The sequence below is a fragment of the Chiloscyllium plagiosum genome, chromosome 1 (genome assembly GCF_004010195.1).
Source record: "Chiloscyllium plagiosum isolate BGI_BamShark_2017 chromosome 1, ASM401019v2, whole genome shotgun sequence".
NCBI classification, from domain to species: domain Eukaryota; kingdom Metazoa; phylum Chordata; class Chondrichthyes; order Orectolobiformes; family Hemiscylliidae; genus Chiloscyllium; species Chiloscyllium plagiosum.
In genome coordinates this window covers 90,175,504-90,200,469 of record NC_057710.1, presented here as the reverse complement: position 1 = coordinate 90,200,469, position 24,966 = coordinate 90,175,504, and the positions used below count along the sequence as shown (strand labels likewise).

Genomic DNA, 24,966 nt, shown 5'->3' with positions numbered 1-24,966 from the left:
GGAAAAGAAACACATACCTTTTATGTTTGTAGAGAATGCAGTTTCTTTTTAAAATTTGGATATCATGCTTCATAAGCCCAACCCAAGTAAAATCAAGCACCTAAGTTACGGTCAAGGAGACTTATTATTTACATGAATGGGAATTAAAAGGTGGATTTTAAAAGTTTATGCAAAAATCAATGACTTCCATCCCAAATTGTTTGTACGCAAGATGACCTTGTGTTTTTCAGTGTCATTTTTTAGTACAAATGTTTAAATATTAATTCTATTTCCCAGTAAATGAGACTGATGTTTTCTTAAAGTATGCAGGGTTTTGTGCAGAAGACAGTGCAAAATTTAAACAGGATTAAGCTATACAGTCTCTAAAATCTGTTCTGCTTTTCCATTTGGCTATGATCGATTGTAACTAAAAATCCTTTCATATCATATCCCTTATATGATAATCGTATCATATCCCTTGCAACTCTTACGTACCACAAACCTTTGATGTTTGAAAATTTGAACTCACCCACAGCCAAAACCCTTTTGAAAAGTTCCATATTTCTACTATTCTTGTGTGAAATTCATTCTTGAGTGATCAAGCTGCAGTCTCAAGATTGTGCAATTGTTGTGGATTCACGCGCATAAGAAACTATATTTCTGTACATATCCATGAAATCCCTCAACTATTTTAAATACTTTGACTAAATCATGCCAAAAGTGTTTAAATGCAAGAGAGTGAAAGTAAAGTTTATTTAATAACTTTACATTTTAACCCATTTATCAGCCATCTAAGACAATAACAGTCCACCAGCCATATTTATGAGAAAAACAAAGTGGGGCTAGAAATTTTTTTTAAATTAAATGCAGAGAATTTCAAGGTTAGGAAATGCCCATTGGAAGCAAACTCCATCATGATTGTTACAAGGAATGTGGACAAAAATATGTAAGAAATATTTAAAATATTACAGGGAATGAGTAATCGAATGTGACGAAGGTAGCTAGTTCTTATAGGACAGCTAGCATTGTTAGGATAAACAGCCTCCTTCTGTGATGTGAAATTCTGTGATTAACCTAAAACCTGGAAATATTATGCATGAAAGTTGTTTTCTTTTTCATTGTGCAATATTACAATAAAACTAAACTGCATTTCAAAAGAATGAAAATTACCTCTATGACATGCTGATGGGCATTTGTGGTTTCTACAACCAAGAGTTCGACAACAATTTTGATCACATGGAGGACAATTCCCAGAACAGCACTAAAAACAAAGAACGGAAGAGATTTACAGCAGTGAAAAGCAATGTTCTTACCATCATTTCAGAACAACAAATGCTGAAATTTGAGATTAATTGAAAATGGACAAATTACTTTGCAGGTTTCTAATACAATCACTTACAATTCTTAGCTTTAACTTATTTACTTCACCATAAAAGCTTGAACCCACACAGCTGAAAGCACTAAAACTGGTGGTGTAGCATAACCCTAAGGAGTATATTAGTGCCTGATCAATCTGGTACTTCTATTGTTTTTTTCTCCGATTTGTTTACAGAATTCTTTTGATACTAGAATAGCATATGACAATAAATTTAAAAATGCCGAGGAGCCCAAAGACAAAGTGGGTGAAGAATAGCTACTAGCAATTGCTACAAGACGGAACTACAGGAAATAAATGGGAGCAGGGATTACAATTGTTAATGTGTTGGCATCACTATGCATCACAAACTGGTTGTCCAGCTGAGTTAACAGACCTAGTTGACTGGACAGCTGGTTTGTTTCCCACACCAGGTGAGGTTACGGTGAAGGATTCTCCTTCTCAACCTCTCCCCTCACTAAAGGCACTACCAGTTGTCTCTCCTTGATGAGAGGGCAGCCCTGTGGACTGACAAGACCATGGCAACCTTACCTTACCTTTATTCATAATTCTGCTATTCCCCACCTCTAGGATGCATCTTCCGTGTCTTTCCGGCATTACATAGTGATTAAACTTCAGAAGTACATAATCAAGACATCAATGGTTATGGAAAACACTATACAGCAAGTCTAACTTCCTTCTTTGCATGTTCCATCACCACTCTCTTTGGCCTAGCACCATCTATTCTTCTCATTTAATCTTTCCAGTTTTTCAAACTATCACAGAGCTTCACGTAATAAAAACCAAAAGAACTGGTTTACCAACGAAAACCAGAAACAAAAACAGAAGTTGCCAGAAAAGTTCAGCAGGTCTGACAATGTCTAAAAGAAATCAGAGTTAACGTTTCAGGTCTGTGGCCCTTCCCCAAAACTAATGGTAGCTAGGAAAATGTTGGTATGTATGCAGAAGATGGGTTGGAGAGAGGGAGTAAGGAGTTAACGATAGATGGGGTTGGGGCCCAAAGAGAGGGAAGAACAGTTGGACAAAGGAGTAGATAACAATCTGGCTAGAAGAATGAACAGCTGTTAATGGAAACTGTTAGTGGCTACAATGGGTAGTGAGTAATGGCAGACTACGTGATAACAAGGCCTGGTGTGTGGCACTGGGGGCGAGGTCTTGGGAGAGTTCAGGCCCTAAAATTATTGAACTTGATATTGAATCCAGAGGGCTGCAGGCTTTCAAGTGGAAAATGAGGTGCTGTTCTTCCAACTTATGTTGAGCTTTGCTGGAACACTGCAGCAAGCCTGAGACATGTTTCCATTCCAGTTGCACATAATCTCTTACTAGTCAGTTCCGAAGAGTCATTGATTAAAAACCTCAACTGTTTCCCCATCCACAAATGCAGTCTGGCCTGACTATTTCAAAAAGTGTGTTTTAACTTCAGATTTCACTTGCAGCATTTTGTGTTTACATCAGCATTAACTTCACAGCCACTTTGCTGCCAGGCACATCTACATGGTAAAGTTTATTCTTTTCTCCTTCGGGAATTTCAAGGCTGTCTCTTTCGCTTTATGCGTTTTTGTTCTTTTAAAATTTCCCTTTACATATTTGATTAAGTATTTACAAAATCAATTTCACAGCCACATCTCCATCCTTGGCAAAAGTATCCAGTTGATACTACCCATCCTCTCCATACTGACATTCATGACAGTTTCAGTGTCGTTTATCAATTTAAAAGTTTCCTACTTCCTGGCTCTAATAGTTTCCATCTTCAGAATGGACATCCAATCTTTCTATTTCCTACTAGAACATCCTTGAATAAATTTCCATCCACTACCACCCTATTCTGTTTTGTTGAAATTCATCTTATATTGATGAACTTCTCCTTCAACTCCCCTCACTTCCTCCAAAAAACGTGTTCCTTTAAACACTTTAATGGGGCCCAGATGTGTCTACACTTCTCCTTCCTTCTCCTTTCCAAACCTTCTCCTTTCCAAACTCTTTCTCAATTTCTTTGTCCCTATTGCTCATGCGAAATATCCATAAGTTCATGGATTCCCAATTATCTTGACTACACTTTCTCATACCCCGTTTCCTGCAACGATTCCATTCCAATTTCCCAGTTGACCTGTCACATCTGTCCTGATAATTAAAACTTCTATTTCTGATGCATCCTTTTTTTCTCAACCAAGATCCACAGTGGTTTGCCTAGCCTCTATCCAATTGGTCATTCTCTGCCATTTTCAGGTTTCCAATAAAACGTTACCAAGCATATCTTTCTCCATTGTTCCAAGGCACCCTGGTTCACTCCTCAATTATCCCAATATCCTCAAACCTTTGCATGCCAGCTTTACATACAAACATAGAAGATGCAATACTTACCTTATTATCACTCTGTGTCCAAGACCCCAACACTCTATTCAGGTGAATTGTTATTTGTGCAAACTACTTTGAATTTAGCAAGCCACAATCACTGTTCACAATGTGGCCTAACTCCACAGCAGAGAAACAATCCAAATTACGTGACAGCTTACTGTCATTAAATCTCTCCTATTTGCCACTCTCTGATCAGGCAAATGCCTTTGATTTAATGACTGGGAACTCATATCTGAAGAATTTAGATGACAGAATTGTTTGAGCATGCAATTTGTAGGGTCAATTAAAGGCAAATTAGTAGATGCAGTGTACTTACATTCCCAAAAAGCAATCAGACGGTGCCACAGAAAATGTTAATTGGCAAGACAAGAGTTCATGGGGTTGCAGATAATATATTAGGATGAGTATTATTGAAAAAAAACAAACAGATTGCGACAACTCCACCACCAGATAGATTTCCCTCCCTCCCCCAACTGCATTCCAGAGAGACCATTCCCTCCGCGATTCCCTCTTCAGATCCACGTGCATCCCCTCCCCCCTCCTTCCACTGCCACTGCAGGAAGTGCAAATCCTGCACACACACCATTCCTCTCACCTCCATCCAAGGCCCCAAAGGATCCTTGCACATCAGATAGAAATTTGCTTGCACCTCCACTAATGTCATCTACTGTATCCGTTGCACCCCATGCGGTGTCCTCTACATTGGGGAGACAGGACGCCTACTTGCGAATCGTTTCAGTGAACATCTCTGGGACACCCGCACCAACTAACCCCACCGCCCAGTGGCTGAACACTAATTCCCCCTCCTACACTACCAAGGACATTCGGGTCCTAGGCCTTCTCCATTGCCAAACCCTTACCACCCAACGCCTGGAGGAAGAATGCCTCATATTCCACCTTGGGACCCTGCAACCACAAGCGATCAATGTGGATTTCACCAGTTTCCTCATTTCTCCTCCCCCCATATTATCCTGGTCCCAAGCCTCCAACTTGCCACCATCCTCCTGACCTGTCCATCACCTTTCCCATCTATCCACTCCACCTTCTTCTCTGACCTACCCACTTCACCTACCTATTGCATTCTCAGCTACCTTCCCCCAACCCCACCCCCCCTCCCATTTATCTCTCAGCCCCTTGCCCACAAGCATCATTCCTGATGAAGGGCTTATCTCCGATTCTCCTGCTCTTTGGATGCTGCCTAACCTGCTGTGCTTTTCCAGCATCACACTCTCGACTCTCGTCTCCAGCATCTGCAGTCCTCACTTTCTCCACACTCATATTTAGTAAGACCTGAACAACACTCGGGCTTAGGCTGACAAGCAATAAGTAAGATACACGTCAGACATGTGGAAGCAATGAAGATGTTCAACAGGGAAGCTAACAATTGCTCTTTGACATTCAAATAGTGTTACCATTTCTGAATCACCCACACTATTACATCCTGGAGCTTGCCTTTGACCAGAAACAAACTGGACCAACCATATAAATATTGTGGTTACAAACACAGGTCAGAGACTAGAAATTCTGCAGCATGTAACTCACCTCCCCAATGGCTGTCTACAATCTATAAGCAGAAGTCAGGATTGTGATAAGACAGTCTTCACTTGCCTAGATGAATGCACCTCCACCATTCAAAAAGTTTGATAGCATTCAGGAGAAAGAAACCTGCTTGATTAGCACCACATATTATTTTCAACACTTAGTCCCTTCACCACTGACACAAAATAACAGCAATTTATCATGCACAAGCTGAAATGCAGTGACTCACCAAGGCTCCTTTGACAGCACTTTCTAAACTCAACCTCCATCTTTTATAAGTATCACTTATAAGCATAGGAACACCAATATCTATAAATTCAGCTCCAAGACAGATGTCATCTTGACTTGAAACAATACTGCCATTCTTTCACTGATGGACTCAAATCCTGGAGCTCACTTATCCACAGCCCTGTGGGCATTGATGAAACATAAGGAAATGGTTCAAGGAGACAGCTCACTACCACCTTATCCAGGACAACAGGGGATAACCAATACATGCTGGTCTAGCTGGCAACATCCACATCCTATTAACAAATAAAAACAAATTAAAGACAAGGAAATGGTATCTTTCATGGCAGTGAGTTCAAGAACAAAGTTGCTTTTACTGGCCTATGGTAAGACCACACACCCAGATTAGTGCCAGTTTTCCATATTCAAGAAGGATAAACTTGCAAAGGCCATATTGTGAAGATTCAGTGGCCTGACAGATGGTTGTTCTATAATGAGAGGCTGAGTTAATTGGATCTATTTGCTTTGAGGTTCAGAAGAATGAGAGGAGATTTCATCAAAACATTGAAGATTCTTGAAGGATCTCAACAAGGTAAACACTTCAAAGACTATTTCTGCTGGCTGAAGAATTATAAAATTGGCAGTCCTAGAATGAGAAATTGATCATTTAAGACCAAGATGAGGAGAAATGTCTCCATTTAAATGGTTGAAAATTCTACTCCAGAGGGTTGAAGATGCTAAATCATTGAACACAAGGTCAGATAGGTGGATTTGTGATCTCAGGGAATCAAAGCTATGGGGGTGGGCAGGAAAATGAAATTGAAGCCTAAGACCATGCATAATTTGATTAAATGGTGCAGTAGGCTTGATAGGAATAGAAATTGACCATATGGCCTATCTGGTGCTGGTGTTATTGGTTGGACCCATATATCAAAAACTCTCTTTGGAGTAACAGACCTTTGGATAAAAGTATTGATCAGTGGAATACAAATCTGGAAGGTTTCAACTTTAGCTACAGAGTAGCTAATCTAAAAGAGTGCACCAGTGAGACTTCCACAACAGGTTTCAGTATTCTACAGCCAAAGGTTTCCTTTTTTTAAAAAAAGCACGCAGGGTTTCTGCTCCACAAAATAGTGACATCTGCTGGAAAGTAAGCCTGATGTCAGTTGAATCAGGATCACTGCTCAATGTTAGTTCTGCAGCTTTTCAAGTTAAACCAAGTAGCACACGTTTTACAGCATTATACATCTACACGTGAAGAAGATGATTCACATTAAATGATGTTTTAACAGACTGTGCAATACACACATGAATTAGGAGCAGAAGTAGACCATTCAGCTAACCCCCACCCCTGAGGCTACTTTGTCATTCAGACAGACCACAGGTGCTCTGCTTGCTTTTTGAATTCCACATTCTCACCTAACACCAAAAATCTTAAACTGCCTTTCAAGAATCTATCTACCTCTGCTTAAGAATTTCCAATGGCCAACACCTTCACTGCCTTCCAACGCAGAGAATTCCAAACCCTCAGAAAACATTTCTTTTCATCTCGGTCCAAACAGACAATCCCATAGGTTTCAAAGTACCTCCTAGATCCGGACACTTGCAAAAGAAAAGATCTCTTCCAGATCCACCTTGTCAAACATTCAGGACTTTATATAATTTAACCAAGTCATTGCTCGATCTTCTAAATACCAGTGGAAGCAAGCCAGTTTGTCTAACCTTTCCTCATAAGACAATATACTCATTCCGGGTATCAATCTAAAAAAACCTCTGAACTCCCTCCACAAACTGCTATCATTCCTTAAATTGTTTACAAATTAAATTGAAAGAAAAACGTACATAAAAATTACTCACCAAATCTCAAACTTCTTCAATGCCATGCACACCCAATGAATTGCATTCATTGTATGTGTTGTTTTATATATGGACAAAATGTGCAGCAATTTGACATACAATAAATGGGATATCTTAAGAAGCAGTGAACTGAATTATCAACTAACTGGTTTTTGAGGACACTGGTTGAAATTTAACCTAAATAAACTTCCAACTACATATCCATTCCAATACTAAGATGACCCATTTATTTCTATAACGGTGTATCACATCCTGCCTCAGCACATTATTGCTGAAATTCTCACACATACCTTGGTTTACCTTTGGATTTGATTGTGCCAAACTACATTTGGCCTGCCTCCCATGTTCTATACAAGGTAAATTTAAGGATAACCAAAATTCAGCTGCCTATGTCCCACTCACATGAACTCCTGTTCATCCACAATGCCCTGTGCTCATGGGCGTATACTTGTTCCTTGGTAAGTTTGGAATGTTTTAATTTTAAAATTTTCATGTTTTCAAATTCTTCTACAGCTTTATTCTGGCATCCCTATAGTCTCCTCTGACTCCAAAAACCTTCCCAGATAGCTTTGCCTCTTGAGCAGCTGATTTTATTTGTTCCACTGTTATGGTTTTGCTTCCAGTGGTCAAGGTCCTAACATCTCGCATCTCTCCATAAACCTCTGCTTCCTCCTTTCCTTAAATTGTCTGACATATTGCCCAAGAATTTGGGCATTGAGCCCAATACCTTGCTATGTGGCTGGACATTAAATTTTGCTTCATAATGTTCCTATAAAGTGCTTTGGGACATTTAATTTGTATTGACAGTGCAATATAAACACAAGCTGTTACTGCTGAATATTCACTGAGACATTAAAATAAACCTCATTGTTTTTCTTCACAGGGTCTTAAAAGTAAGCCATGCCGAGCCTCATTGCGATTGCACGCTGGAAACAAGCCCTACTATTTCTGGAGTAGTCACAAAAGTTAAAAAGGTTTGTCTCAAGTACACCAGCTTCTTAATTTACCTCTTTCAAGCAGAGGTTGTCAGAAATTGCATACCAGGTGTCTGTACTTAACAAAAAATTATTTATTACAGGTATTAGATTCTAATTACAGATAAACAATTAAGAACTATCAGAGTTTAGCTCTATTAATTAAATACTAATCCCCTTATTACCTCCCCCTTACACACACTCACCCACACCCATAGGGAAAAACTTGGAAAGCAGTTCAGGGAAAACTGGTAAAGCAGTTCAGTGGTCTCTCTTCACAGGGACGGTGCTTCTCTACCTTCCTTTCCCTAATGCACCTAATGGTTTGCAAGAGGCACTGGGTAGGTGGTTCACGTTATAAAAACTGCCTTACAGAAAGTGGGGACTGCAGATGCTGGAGGTCAGAGTCGAAGAGAATGTGGTGCTGGAAAAGCATAGCCGGTCAGGCAGCATCCAAGGAGCAGGAGAGTTGATGTTTCGAGCTTAAGCTCTTCATTGGGAATGAGTGGGTGGCCCAAAGGGGATGAGATATAAATGGGAGGGGAGTGGGAGAAGATGGACAGGAATGCGATTGATAGATGAAGGTAGGGGTGAAGATGATAGGTTGGAGTGGAGGGTGGAGCGGATAGGTGGGAAGGAAGATGGACAGTTCAAGTGGGCAGTTCCAAGTTGGAAGGCTGGATCTGGGATAAGGCGTAGGGAGGGAAAATGAGGAAACTGGTAAAAATCAACATTGATCCTGTGTGGTTGGAGGGTCCCAAGGTGGAAGAGGTGGTGTTCTTCCTCCAGGCTTCAGGTGGCTAGTGTTTGGCAGTGGCGGAGGTCAGGATTTGCATGTCCTTGGCAAAGTAGGAGGGGGGAGTTCAAGTATTCGGCCACAGGGCAGTGGGGTTGTTAAGTGCATGTGTCGTAGAGATGCTCTGAAACGTTTCGCAAATTGGCATCCTGTCTCCCCAATGTAGAGGGGACCACATCAAGAGGAGTGGACACAATAGATGCAGTGTGCAACATGGTGGAGAAAAGCGTTTGTTGGGTGTGTGAATTCTTCGAAAGGTGAAGAATAGCAAGGGTCCTTTGCAGGTCTGGGAGAATGTAGTGCTGAGCTGGAGCAGGGCTGACTGCAGAGAGAGTAGGTGACAGCACATGGCTGTGATGAGGATCAAAAGAGAGAACCGTTTCTGGAGGCTTTGGATTTGTCGTAGATACTGGTTGTCCTGGTCAGGTCCAAACTGTGATGGTCTGAATCTAGTCCGGAGTCCATGCGTGATCAGTTCCGTAGGCAGGCGCTGAGGAAGGACATGTGGCTGTAGTAGCATGTCTGCTTCAGGATAAGGCTGAAGAGCTTCAACCCCAACTTCACCATCAAACCAGCAGACAAGAGGGGCGCAGTGGCAGTTTGACACACCAACCTCTACACCGCTGAAGCCAGGCACCACCTCACGGACACCTCCTCTGACTGCCCCCTCAACCACGACTTCACTTCCCATCAGCAAACCATCATCTCCCAGACTATCCACAACCACAACATCTCAGTGGATCTCCCACCAACAGCCTCCAACCTCAGTCTGGGAACCCCGTACCTCCCAGTTCTACCTCCCACCCAAATTCACAAACCTGACTGCCCCAGTGGGCCTATCGTCTCAGCCTGCTCTGACCCAACGAACTTCTCTCTGCATACCTTGACTTTTATGGCAGAGAACAGAGATTGCTCCTAGACTGTTGGTGATCTAAAAGCTTTGCCTTATGTTGTTCACAGCCCCAAACAATCAGAAGCAGAAAGTCTATGTGATCAATAACTGATCACTAGCCCAAAAGATCAATCAGGTATTTGTACCAACCAAAACTCCATTTGTACACAACCGGTCAGCTCTAGCCCATCCACAACCACCACTGTGCAAACAGTGTTCACAATAGGTGCCAGGTTACTCATCTTCAAAACATACAGCAACCCTTGGTTTGAAAACAGTTCTTTTCTCTTCTCAATTCACAATTTAAATGCCTAACAATGATTCCATAGTTATTACGAAACTAGATTTTTTAATTTAGATTTATGAAGTGAATTAAAATTTCATCATTTGCCATGGACAGATTCAAATTTATGTTCCCAAACCATTAGCCTGAATCCAGTGAGAATACTAGCCACTGCATCTGTTAGCTGCTGCTTTCAGAAGAGATGAAAAATAGGTTTCCGAAGCTTATGTTATAACGTGTAGCATTTTACTGAAGAGTAGAAGACAGTTATAAACATATCATGCTGTAAGGTTGCCAACTTTTCCATGAGTAGATCTTACAGCTGCAATGTACACAGAGGCATATTTTAATAAATATTAGCTCTTGCATACAATTCTCAAAATTGACTTTTGCTATTTGCATTTTCTACTTGTTATTTATGCACAAGTACTCAACAGGACACACATTTTATAAGTGCTCTATAGAGACTTAGACTTGGGAGCGGAATTACAGCGGAACCCCGATTATCCGAATTTCAGAATATCGGAACAAGATTGCAAGGTCCCGATGCTTGGCTAAACTATGTTATCTGGCATTTAATTATCCGAACATTCGATTATCTGAACAAAATACTCCCCGTCCATGTTGTTCAGATAATTGAGGTTCTTCTGTATACCCAAACAAATGGCAGATGTTTGAATGGTAACAGGAGCCTCACAGGAAGGCAACCAGTCTAACAGAGAAAATATTTGAACTAATCTTTGAACTGTGTTGAGGCAAGAATGATTTTGGTTGCATAAGCTACAAGCTTCAATTGCAGGTTCAATTGCTTCCTGGTCATTCTTTCATTATCAATTTACTAAAAGTTTGCAGGATAGAATCTCAGTTATTAGAATTAGAATAAATATTTCTCAGGGTCGACTGGAAGCTATCTGCATGCACCAGTACCTTAGAAACCAAACAAAGTACAACTCACGTGCCTATTATAAATCATGGAGACTGTTTAAGTGAACTTAAATTACTTATCTTTTTTAACTTTTGATTTACGGTTGCACAGTGGTTAGCACTGCTGCCTCACAGCGCCAGAGACCGGGGTTCAATTCTCACCTCAGGCAACGGTCTGTGTGGAGTTTGCACATTCTCCCAGTGTTTGCGTGGGTTTCCTCCGGGTGCTCCGGTTTCCTCCCACAGTCCAAAAATGTGCAGGTGAGTCGAATTGGCCATGCTAAATTGCCTATACTGTTAGGTGAAGGGGTAAATGTAGGGGAATGGGTCTGGATGGGTCGCTCTGAGGAGGGTCGGTGTGGACTTGTTGGGCTGAAGGGCCGGTTTCCACACAGTCAGTAATCTAATCTGTTTGTCTGCCTGTCTGTCTTTATAGGAGCGGGGGAGCTAGAATTAAAGAGGATTGGGTTTAAGTCATAGACATTGATTAATGTTTAACTTTGCTCAGTATTTAAGAACTTATTAATAATACATTGTGAATAACGGTATAGATACCAGGTTTATAGCTTAAACGAAGTAGAGTACTGGTTATTTAAAAACTTCGTTAACAACCATTGGGATCAATTTTGAGGATCACAAATTTTTAATTTTACTATATTGGCAAATGCAGGAAAAGGATGGATGATTTAATTTAGCTGTCTGACTTCATGATGTAACACACCTAAGAATTTCATATTCCAATGTACACCTCCACAGCATAACTTACTTTTTAAGATTTGGCTTTTCAAGACACTGCTGCCCACATCCAAAATTTCACCGAGATTTCACCACTCAATTACATTGACTTCCAGTCAAACACTAATTTTAAGATTCTCGACCTTGCTTTCAAAATCCTTCACAAGCTTGCTGTTTCCTGCCTTTGCAACCTTAACAGTCTTATAGCCCTCAGATCTCTACACCAATTCAGTCCGCTTGCACATCTCCAACTTTAAACTGATCCCCCAATGGCCAAGCTTTCAGCTGCCTGGAATTAAGCTCTGTAAATCTCCCTCTCTACCACTTTCTTCCTCTAAAACGTTGACAAGGCTTTTGGACATCTTCCTTCAGATTTTCTTATATAATTTGATGTACAACTTTGATGTTTTGCCTTGTGACATTTTATTGCATTTAAAGATGCAGTATAAATGCAATTTGTAGATTTTCAAGAAGATACAATGTTATTTTACTATCTAATTAATTAGTTTAGTTAACCCAACAATTCATTAAATTGAATTAATATTTCTTCTCAACTTATCTAACAAAAAAAAGTGAAAAATACATAGCAATAAATTAGTATTGTCAGATAGTGGGAAAACTGCAATCTAAAGCATTTGAGGCATAAGCAATAGCTTTTGTGACAATGCTATAAAAATAAACATATAGTACGAACTTTGGCCAGAAAAAAACCTCCTTCATTCTTACCTTCCTCTTGCACTGATGCCTTTGGCAATCACGCAATTTGATGCATTTTGTTTCGCACAAGTACTCCTTATGACATGGCAAAACCTTTGAATGTTTCCCACAGCGACATTGTTTCTCCACTTCCTGAAAATCAAAATCAAACGATTAAGAATAATACTTTATAAGATTTTTCAGGATGACATCAGGACGAGGTGGTGGTGTTGGGGCATCCTGCTTGCATCCCTTTTTAAAAATTTTTTATTTTTCTTCAGACTTTTGAATCAAATTATATTTCTCTTCTTTCTGCAGCTGCGATGGAGAAGAGATGTTGTGGGGAGCTTTGAGTGGAGGATCCGGTCCATTCCTCGTACCCATGGAGGTTGCGGCTTGAGCAACTTTTCCAGCGTCAATGGATTGTAATCAGTTCTTTCTCTTTGGTGTTTTGGCGGCTTCTGCAAACGCAATGGAGTGAACAATCCCTCAATTCTTGGGAGTTAATTTGGATGTTCTGTCAGTCCTCAAAAGTTGAGATGGGCCCCAGTCCTTGAAAGTTGAGACGGTCTCCTGGTTGTGGCTGCAGTTAGGGTATCAGCGGCAATGAAATGGCTTTGGCAGAGATGGCATGCTGGATCTGGTCAGCAGCATGGGCTTTTCAGCGTGCTTCCTCCTTGTGGCCTCAGGGAGCAGCTTTGGCAGCTGTAGACTAAGGCATGTCACTTACCCACTTATGAAGAAATCAAGAAGCCATGGTTGGAACAAAATGTGCCAATTATCTTAACTTAGCATGCATTATTTCTTTTTATAATTTAGGTAATTAAAATAGCACCGGATTAATTATGGTGATTTATACACACTTGGCTGTATTTTCATAAATACATGTAACAATAAATTACTGTAAAGAAAACAAATTATTTTCTTCATTGTTGATTATTTTCCACTATTTTTCTGGATGCTTCCAAGGTAACAGTATTTTTTTTAACATTCTTGACTGTATTCTAAAGGGTATTTTTCCTCATCAATATGGCCACATTCCAGTTCTGAGTTGAGCATTAAGATTATTCTGGTAATATCTTGTTTAATGTCAATGTCAACTTCTTGTAAAGTTCAAATTTATTGTTCTAATTTTTTTTGGACAGCAGAAGTTCCAGTTTCGTAAAGTGTTTTCTAAAGTTATAAAGATTTATTTCAATGATCTTCAAAAAGTTGTGCATAGATTACTTAATAAAATTGTGGAGCATGAACAGTTTATATGAACTTTAAAAATTCACCCTGTGTGGTCTTTTGATTTTATTAAAAGGAACAAAAACTCCTTAAATAACCCTTTATCTCTACACACCAACAACTAAAATATTGATCATAAGTACTTTATAAATCAGTTCTTCTACTGAAGATGTTATTTAAACATTGTTTAATAGCTTAGGATATTAAAATTTCATATTATAATCCTAAACGTAGATAGGTGCTTAATTATATTTTATTACATTTAATAGGTTTGACTGCACAAACTAAAATAACCCTAGACGTTTGAAATTACATGGTAATTATCCAACAAGAAACCCTTATTTATGCATTAAATAAGATGTTACGTTTCTCCATTTGCATCAAGATGCATTAACAATAGCACTTTCTGAACCAAAGAATCATAATCTGACAACTGAAAAACACAAGTTCCATATTCTGTTAGTTAGGTTAATATAAAGCATTGATTTTCACTACAGCATTCTCAGATGGATCTTCAGCTCCCTCAAGTGCACCCTGTGTTCCAATTACCATGTCTTATAGAAACCTTACAACCTATCATTGACAGTAGTCATTCAGGTCATTCCTCATCTGGATTCTCCTATACAACATAGCTGTGCTAACCAGTGTGCTTTCATTTTCTCAGCTTTAGGAAAATAATTACACCCAAAGTTTCTCTAAAGCTCCTATCTTTCCTTTATTATTGCCTGCAAAGTTTCATTTTCTCCATTGCTTAATTTCACTATTATTGTCCGCATTTTTCAGAATATAAATTATCTTCGCATTCGCTATTTGGTGCGAACATCTCCTCTACAACTTCAAACCCATAGTCGAGAACGTAAAGAGAGACAACATGCCTTAAACAACTACCATCAGATCTGAGGGGACCACTTCAAGTTAAAATGACTTGATATTTTGCATCTAAGCTTGAAGCCATTTGTCCAGCTGCTAACTATGACAAACCCTGCCGTTCCCGGACATAGAGCCCTCCTGTCAGCAAACTTAAGTCATCACTGCCCAGTATTTCTTAAATCCTTATTTCAGTGGTAGATTACTTAACCCTCTCCACCTCACGGTGATATGAATTTTGCTATTCGAGTTACAGAATTGCATTAATTCTCCCCACTTACTACCTGGTCACCAACAGTCTATATCGTTACAAATTTCTGGAAAACACTGTTGCCTCATAATTTTAATCCCACTACAATATGATTTATTATTCTCACAGGTACTGAGATACCATGAAAAGTATTGTTTTGAATGCTATCCAGACAAATCATAACTTACACAAGTGCATCAAGGTAATAAAACAGAATACAGAGTGTATAATGCTACAAGTTTGATAACAGTAGGAAGAAGTTGTTCTTAAATCTGTTGATACGTGGTCTTCAAATTTCTGTATCTTCGGAGAGCTTAAGCAGGGTGGGAGGGGTCTTTGATTCCCTGCTTTCCTAAGGCAGTGGGAAGGATGGCTGGTTTTCGTAATGAATTGGGCTGCGTACCCTGTAATTTCTTATGGTTTTGGACAAACAGTTGCCATACCAAGCTGTGATGCATTTATAAAAATTGCTAAGGATCATTGTGGTCATGCCGAATTTCCTTAGCCTTCTGAGGAAGTAGAAGCATTGTGAGTGCTTTCTTCATTATAGCGTCGATGTGGATGGACCAGCACAGATCATTGGTGATATTTACTCCCAGGAACTTGAAGCCCTCAACCACCAAGCCACTAAAGCTGTCTCTCCCTTTCCTATACTGTGTCTCATCGTTGTTTGAAATCTGACCCACTACAATGGTGTCATCAGCAAATTTGTAAATGGAGTTAGAGCAGAATTTGACCACAGAGTTGAGTGTCTAAGTAGTATAATAAGGGGCTGAGTATGTAGCCTTGCGGGACACTAGTGTTGAGAATTATTGTAAACAAGGTGTAGTCACCCATGCTTCCTGACTGTAGTCTGCAGGTCAGGAAATGGAAGAGTTGCAGAGGAGGAAGCAGTGACCCAGGTCTCTGAATTTGAAGATGAGTTTGGTTAGAATTATAGTGTCGTTGGTGGAGCTAAAGTCAATCAATAGGAATCTGAAGTAGGTGCCCTTGTTGTCCAGATGTTCTGGAATGAGTGCAGGACCAGGGAGGTGGCATCTGCCTCAGACCTACAGCAACGGCAGGCAAATTGTAGTGGATCAAGGCAATCTGGGAGGCTGGTGTTGATGTGTGCCATTACTAACCTTTCAATATATTTTATAAGGGTGGATGTTAGAGCCATCTGCCAGTAGTCATTACGACACGCTTCCTGATTTTTGTGTTCGGCACCAGGATAATAGTGGTATTCTTGAAGCCAGTGAGAACTTTAACTTACTACAATGTGAAGATGTTTGAGAACATGCCCACCACCTGGTCCGCACAGGATCCGAGTGTACAACCGGAAACTCCATCTGGGTCAGTAGTTTTCGCATGGGCTCATTCTTAAGAGAGCCAATCTTACATCTGCGGTGGTGGGTAGAGGCGGACCTGAAGCTATTAGGGCAAGTAACATCATTTCACTGACCTTTTGTTCAAAACTGTCGGCAATTCTACTCAACTTTACTTTGTAGCCCATTACATCGTTTAAGCCTCGGCAAAGTTCATGGGAAGGTCCTGATTAAGGGCTTACGTCCGAAACATTGATTCTCCTGCTCCTCGGATGCTGCCTGACCAGCTGTGCTTGTCCAACACCACTCTCCACTCTGCTCTCCAGCATCTGCAATCCTCACTTTCTCCTAGTTGACACAACTCACGGGAGTTTGTTCGGTTAGTCTGGGACTCTAGTTTAGCCTGGTATTGTCTCTTGGCATCCCTGATGGCTTTGCAAAGATTATACCTAGATTCCTCATATAAGTCAGGTACACCTGACTTGAACGGCTCAGCCTTGGACATCAATAGCGAGTGAATCTCCCACTTCATCCACGGTCACGATTCAGAAACTGTCTCAACAACAGCAATGAGACTAGTCAGCTCTTCAGCAATGACATTCTCTTTGAATAGGTCTATTTTGTAATCCACATTGTGGCTCTTTCATTCATGTGACAATGTAGATAGTGCAAGATCAAAATTAGGTTAAGGCAGGGGTGGAAACCAGGAGCTATCAAATTAGCCAACCATTATAGACATGACCGAATATTCAGTTTCATTGCAGTCAATGAAATTAATTATCAGACACTGCAGCCAATCTGAAAGCCATCACATGCCACTTCCTGAGATAAATTTAGAACTACATGAAACTTATGGTTTGATGAAACTTCTCATGCATTATTAATGTACGTATACGTCAACTTGCCATTGCTAGGACTGAAATCAACAATCATCAATTTAGGACTGAAATTAGACAATTAGGGTACACACTTTAATTAGACCATTCTGTGGCAACTGTTTTATTTGGAGGGAACGGTGGATTGCAATTGTTTCTACATCCGATTCAAAGCAATCTCTGCGATCCTCTTCAGTTTTCTCAATAATTTGTATTTCTTTAAATACCAAAGAAAACATTTTACACAGGTTGCAGGGTAGAGGGACAAATTGGCCACTCAAATAATAACCATTACAACATGATAATTACTTTCATGAAAAGCTCCCATTTAAGTTTCACCAAGGTATTGCTTCATGAACAGGCACATATCAGGAACATTTGCTGATTCAAAAGAAACAGCAGCAAATCTGGCATCCCAGAAATTTAACCTGTCATCCCAGAAACTTAACCTGTCATCAAGACAGTATCATGATTGAGCAGGTTAGAATTAGCAAGTTCTGCAGCTTGACTCCTCAAGTACTGCCTCCATCAACAAAGCACCAGTCAGGCATGTAATGGAATATTTTCCACGTGCCTTGATGTTTGTAGCTTAACAACACTCAAGAAACCTGACACCAAACCAGTTCAGTTGGCACACCATCAAAATCCTCCACATGTTTCCTAGTGACAGCAGTGCACACCATCTACAAGATAAGCTGCAGCATCTTCCAAACCAAAAACCTCTTCGCTCCAAGGACAAGGCTACTGCATGTTCAGAAACACCACCATTTTCAAGGTCCACTCCAAACTTGACTTGGAATTATAATACTTGTTCCTTCACTGTCACCTGGTTAAAACACTTGAACACCATTCCTAGTCATGGGTGCACTGACATCATATTCAACTGCAGCAGTTCAAGACAGCAGCTCAGAACCACTTTCTAAAGGCAATTAGGTATGGGCAATAAATGTTGGATTAACCAGAGGTTACATCCTGTGAATGGAAAAAAAAAATCAAAACTTAAATCACATTAAGAACAAATTGCTGGAAAATACATATGGCAGGAAGAGAAGACAGCAAGCCTTTTCCGAAATTCATTTACATAAAACATATTTCATGAAGGTATTTCCACGAAACAACAAATAAAAGTATGGTGAGTGAGCTGATGCATGCTTTTACCTGTCTACAAGTTTCACAAGGCCCTCGATGGCAACGCATTGAACATCTATGAAGACCACATGCCAATGGTTTGTCACAGGTATCACCACAAGTTGGTATATCCTCTGTGCAGGGCAGTGCAGACTCTAGATAAAGTATTAAACACCTCAGTTGTTTCTAAATGTTATCATAAAAAATGATAATTTAAATAAGATAAAAAGTGTTAAAGAATTTTGAGTTTTATGACTGTGTAATCAAGACCTTGGAGGTAAACAGAAATAAATAAACTAAACTCTGCTGCCATGGAAAGTTTGAAGAGTTGAATATGTCTTGTGTGAAATTACAATATTTGCAAGGCACAAGTCAATACAACAGATCATTTTCACTGGTTTCAGAAAGGGTCCCAAAGCCTCATGCAATCCTTGTAGAAAAATGAGAAAGTATGAAATACTCAAAGAAGTCTTGGAGCTAATATGTCTACTTTCTGCACAATAACAAACAGAACAAATGTAGCAATTTCAGACACTGAGCCAAATAGGATGTTGAAACTGTGAACAATCTGGTTCGATCCAAAATGGTCAAAGAGTCAGTGGCAAGGATATTCACTGAATATTACCATTTCAGATTTTCCCCAGTTTTACAATGCATGAAATGATATATGCAGAGTCCTTGGGTGGTCTGATGTTTGCCTGCAACATAAAAAGACCAACTTTTCTACAGAGTATGACAAAGATGTGGAGAAAATTCTGAGCAACAGGATTTATGGTTAATTTGGAAAACCAGAGTTTGATTAGAGATAGTCGGCAAGGCTTTGAGAGGGGCAGGTCATGCCTCACAAACCGTACTGAATTCTTTGAGGATGTGAAAAAACACATTGAAGAAGGTACAGCAATGGATGTGGTGTGCACGGGATTTTAGCAAGGTGTTTGATAAGGTTCCCCATGGTAGGCTCACTGCGGAAGTAAGGAGCCATGGGATACAGGGAAATCTGGCTGTCTGGATACAGAATTGGCTGGCCCATAGAAGACAGAGGGTGTTGGTAGCTGGAAAGTATTCAGCCTGGAGCTTGGTGACCAGTGGTATTCCGCAGGGATCGATTCTAGGATCTCTGCTCTTTGTGATTTTTATAAATGACTTGGATGAGTAAGTGGAAGGGTGGGTTAGTAAGTTAGAACATGGAACATTACAGCACAGTACAAGCCCTTCAGCCCTCAAAGTTGCGACTAACTGTGAAACCAATCTAAAGCCCATCTAATCTACACTTTTCCATTTTCATCCATGTTTATTTAATGACCATTTAAATGCCCTTAAAAGTTGACAAGTCTACTACTGTTACAGGCAAGGCATTCCACACCCCTACTACTCTGAGTAAAGAAACTACCTCTGACATCTGTCCAATAACTATCACTCCTCAATTTAAAGCTATGTCCCCTCATGTTAGCTACCACCATCTGAGGAAAAAGGCTGTCACTGTCCACCCTATCCAATCCTCTGATCATCTTGTATGCCTCTAATAAGTCACCTCTTAACCATCTTGTCTCTCATGAAAACACAGTCTCAAGTTCCTCAGCCTTTCCTTATAAGACCTTCCCTCCATACCAGGCAACATCCTGGTCAATCCCTCCTCTGCACCCTTTCTAATGCTTCCACATCCTTCCGATAATGCGGGTACCAGAATTGTATGCAATATTCCAAGTGCGGCCGCACCAGAGTTTTGCATCATGACCTCATGACTCAAACTCAATCCCTCTACCAATAAAAGCTAACAAACCAAATGCCTTCTTAACAACCCTATCAACATGGGTGGCAACTTTCTGGGATCTATGCACATGGACACAGATTTCTCTGCTCATCCTCACTACCAAGAATTTTACCATTAGCCCAGTACTCTGTATTCCTGTTACTCCTTCCAAAGTGAATCACCTCACATTTCCACATTTCTGCAGCTTAACTATGTCCCTCTGTAACCGGCAACATCCTTCCCCACCATCCACAACCCCACCGACTTAGGGTCATCCGCAAATTTGCTGATGGCATGAAGGCTGGTGGAATTGTGAATAGTGTAAAGGGCTGTTGTAGGTCGCAACGGGACATTGACAGGATACAGAACTGGAGTTAAATCTGGAGAAGTGTGAATTCATTAACTTTGGAAGGTCAAATTTGAATGCAGAATACAGGGTTAAAGGCAGATTTCTTGGCAGTGTGGAGGAACAGGGGTATCTCAGGGTCCATGTCCATAAATCTATCAAAGTTGCCACCCCAGTTGATAGGGTTGTTAGGATAATGAACGGTGTGTTGGCTTTCATTAGCAGGGGGATTAAGTTTAAGAGCCACAAGGTTACGCTGCAGTTGGATAGAGCCCCGGTTAGACCACACTTGGAATATTATATTCAGTTCTGGTTTCTGCATTACAGCAAAGATGTGGAAGCTTTAGAAAGGGTGCAGTGAAGACTTACCAGGATGCCGCCTGGACTGGAGGGCAAATCTTATGAAGAAAGGTTGAGGGAGCTAGGGCTTTTCTCATTGGAGTGAAGAAGGAGGAGTGGTGACTTGATAGAGGTGTACGAGATGATGAGAGGCATAGAAAAAGTGGATAGCCAGAGACTGTTTCCAATGGTGGATATGTCTATTATGAGGGGGCATAATTTTAAGGTGATTAGAGGAAGGTTTAGGAGACTGCTAAGTCTGCTGAGTGCGTTGAATACACTGCCAGCTGTGGTAGCAAAGTCAGATACATTAGGAACACTTAAGCAACTCTTGGATAGGCACATGGAAGATGCTGAAATGAAGAGTATGTAGGTTAGTTTGATCTTAGAGTAGGATAAAAGATTGGCACAACATCGAGGGCCAAGGGCTTGTACTGTGCTGTTCTATGCTCCATGTAACTGAAACCAGGCCACAGAGAGCAGACTAAGCTATATGCATGGATGGCTGGAAGTAAAAAAATATAACTTTAAAAGGCACCACATAGCTCTTAATATTCAGTCCATGTTTCATGGTCCATTGCAGACTTATTTCCACCATAACGAAGTGCATACTGTACCTTCATGCCAATGTTGCAGCTGTACTCGAAGAGCTTGGCTAGGATGTGACATTTTCTGAAGCAAGTCATAGAATTGTACAGCATGGAAACAGACCCTTCAGTCCAACTCATCCATGCCAACCAGATATCCTAAATTAATCTAGTCCCATAAGCCAGCATTTGGCCCATATCCCTCTAAACCATCCTAGTCATGTATCCACCCAGATACCTTTTAAATGATAGAATTGTACCAGGCTCCATCACTTCCTCTGGCAGCTCATTCCATACATGCACTATCCTCTGCCTAAAAACATTGCCCCTTGGGTCCCTTTTAAATCTTTCCCCTCTCATCTTAAGCCTATGTCCTCTAGTTTTGGACTCTCCAACCCTGGATAAGACCTTGGCTATTCTCCCTATCACGCCCCTCATAATTTTATAAACCTCTATAATGGTTACCCCTCAGCCTCCGACGCCCCAGTGAAAACAGCTCCAGCCTATTCAGCCTCTCAATAGCTCAAACCCTCCAACCCCAGCAACATCCTTGTAAACATTTTCTGCATCCTTTCGTGTTTCACAACATCCTTCCTATAGCAGGGAGACCAGAATTGAACACAGTGTTCCAAAAGTGGCCTAACCAATGTCCTGTATAGCTGCAACATGACATCCCTATGCCTATATTCAATTCACTGACCAATAAAGGCACATGTACCAAATGACTTCTTCAGTGCTGTCTAAATGAGAAAAATGGCTCAGCACCTATCCTTGTGGCATACCAGTGGTCACAGGCCTCCAATCTGAAGAGAGACAATCCTCCACCACCACCCTGTCTCCTACCTTCAAGCCAATTTTGTATTCAAATGGCTAGCTCTCCCAAGATTCCATATGATCTAACCTTATTAACCATTCTACCATTTGGAACCTGTCGAAGCTGTATTGAAGTCCATACAGACAACATTCACTGCTCTACCTTCATCAAATGTCTTTGTCACTTCTTCAAAAAACTCTATTAAGTTAGTGAGAAACAATTTCCCATGCACAAAGCCATGGTGACTATCCCCGAATTAGTCCTTGCTTTTTCAAATACACGCAGATCCTGACCGTCAGAATCCCCACCAACAACTTATGCACCAGTAACATCAGGTTCACTGGTCAATAGCTCCCTGGCTTTTCCTTACCAGCTTTTGTAATTAATGTCACCACATTAACCACCCTCCAGACTTCTGGCATCTCACCCATGACTATCAATGATACAAATCTCAGCAAACGGGCCAGCAGCTAAGTCTCCAGCTTCCCACAAAGTTCTATGTTTCCAGTATTGTAGCAGGAATGCTGTCAGGACACAGAGCATTTGCAGTATCCAGTGCCTCTAACCATTTCTTGAAATTATCCAGTACTGTCAAGGGTTTTGAACGGATTTCCCCAGGGCATTAGCCAAGGACTATTGATTACTACCCAGTGATATTACTGCTGTACCACAATCTCGCAAGAATGTACTTCAGCCTTAAAGACATTTGATGACTTGGCCTCCACAGCCTTAAGTAGCAATGAGATCCACAGATTTACCACCCTCTGGCTGAAGAAATCCCTCCTGAACTCCGTTCTAATCATCCCTTCATTCTGAGGGTGAGTCCTCAGATTCTGGTCTCTCCCACTAGTGGAAACATCTTCTCCACTTCAACTATCTAGGCTTCTATCCAGTTTCAATGAGATCCCCTTTCATCTCTCTAAATTTTACCAAGTACAGAGCCAGAGTCTTCAACTGCTCCTCATGTGATGGGTTTCTCATCCCAGGATTCTTGTAAAAGTCCCCCGGATCTCCTCTAATTCTAATTCCTTAGAAATGGGGCCTGAAACTGCTCACAATATTCCAAATGTGGTCTGACCAGAAGCTTTTACAGCCTCAGCAGTACAGCCCTGCATTTGTGTTCTAGCCCTCTCGAAATGAATTTGCCTTCCTAACTACCAATTGAATTTGCATGCTAACCTTAAGAGAACCCTGAACTAGGCTTCCCAAGTTTCTTTGTCCTTCAGATTCCCAAAGCCTTTCCCCACTGAGAAAACTACCTACACTTCTATTCTTCCTACTAAAGTGCATAACCTCACACTTTCCCACATCGTATTCCATCTGTCACTTTTTGCCCGCTCTGCTAGCCTGCACAAGTCCTTCTTCCAACTTCCTGCTTCCTCCTCACTACCTTTCCCTCCAAACTTGGCAACAACGCCCTCAGTCACTTGGTCCAGATCATTAATGTGGAACTTTACTAGTCACCAGCTGCCATCCTGAAAAAGACCCCATTACTCCCATTCTGCCTTCTGCCAGTCAGCCAATCCTTTATCCATGCCTGTACTTTGCCTATAACACCGTGGGCTTGTCTTATTTAGCAGGCTTCTTGTGACACCTTGTCAATGGCATTCTGGAAATCCAAATAGCTCACATCCACTTTGTCTAACCTGCTCATTACCTCCTCAAAGAATTCTAAAAGATTTGTTAGACATGACCTCCCTTGACAAACCCATGCATGACTCAGCCCTGTTTCACCATGCACTTTCAAGCACTCTACAATCTCATCCTTAATAATTGACTCCAAAATCTTATCAAATACAAGGGTCAGACTAACTAGCCTATAACTTCCAGTCTTTTGCCTCCCTACCTCCTTAAATAGTGGTGCTACATTAGCCATTTTCTAGTCCTCTGGGAGCCATCCTGACTTCAGTGATTCCTGAAAGATCACCACCAATGCCTACAGAAACTCCTTAGTTATCACCTTCAGAATACTGGAGAGTAGTCCATCCGGTCGGAGTAATTAATCCACCTCTAGACATTTCAACTTTCCTACCACCTTCTCCTTAATGATGACTACTACAATCACCTCCGACCCGACTATCAAAGTTCCAGAATGCTTCGAATATGAACACTGATGCAAAGTACCTATTAAGTTCCTCAGCCATTTCCTTGTTCCTCATTATTAATCCGCCAGCCTCATTTTTCAATAGTCCAATGTCCACTCTTGCCTCTCTCATTTTTCATGTATCTAAAGAAACTTTGACAATCTTCTTTGATATCACTAGCCAGCTTACCCCCATTTCATCTTCTCCCACTACTGCTTTTTCAGTTGTCCTTCACTGGATTTTAAAGGCTTCTCAATCCTCTGACTTCCCACTAATCTTCACCACAGCTGCCTTAGAATGTTTCTTCTTTCTTGGGATGAATTTCTGCTGTGCCTCCTGAATTACCCCCAGAAACTCCTGCCATTGTCATTTATAAACTGTGCTGAAGAGTAACTAATTCAAGGAACTATTTTATATTTCAGACACATTTTTGGAACGTAGACAATTTTCTGTGACAATGAATGCGAGAATCAACACCAACCATTATCTACAAATAAAGCGGAGCAGAGGAAAAAGGGATTACTTCTTCACACCATAAAATGGGCACTGTGTGTTTGTAAACCAGTTTTTGTTTTATATCATACTGGATTTCATTTAATTATAGCTGAGAAAAAAAAGTGATTTTTATTGAATACTTTTCATGACCACCAACCCACTTTACAGCCAATGAAGATTTTTTTCAAAGAGTATTCACTATTACAATTTACCAAACACAGGAGTCATTTTGCACAGAATAAAATGCAACAAAGAGCACTG

At 40.7% G+C, this 24,966-nt stretch overlaps 1 protein-coding gene across 1 annotated transcript in view; it reads right to left on the bottom strand.

Annotated features, from left to right (window-relative positions):
- nfxl1 (nuclear transcription factor, X-box binding-like 1) overlaps window positions 1–24,966 on the bottom strand; it is a 170,011-nt gene that overhangs the window by 107,264 nt on the left and 37,781 nt on the right. The window contains exons 9-11 of the mRNA XM_043691569.1: window positions 18,321–18,445; window positions 12,664–12,786; window positions 1,150–1,240 (exon numbers count right to left, since the gene is read on the bottom strand). Coding sequence (XP_043547504.1) covers window positions 1,150–1,240; window positions 12,664–12,786; window positions 18,321–18,445 — 339 coding nt within the window. The remainder of the gene's footprint in view (window positions 1–1,149; window positions 1,241–12,663; window positions 12,787–18,320; window positions 18,446–24,966) is intronic.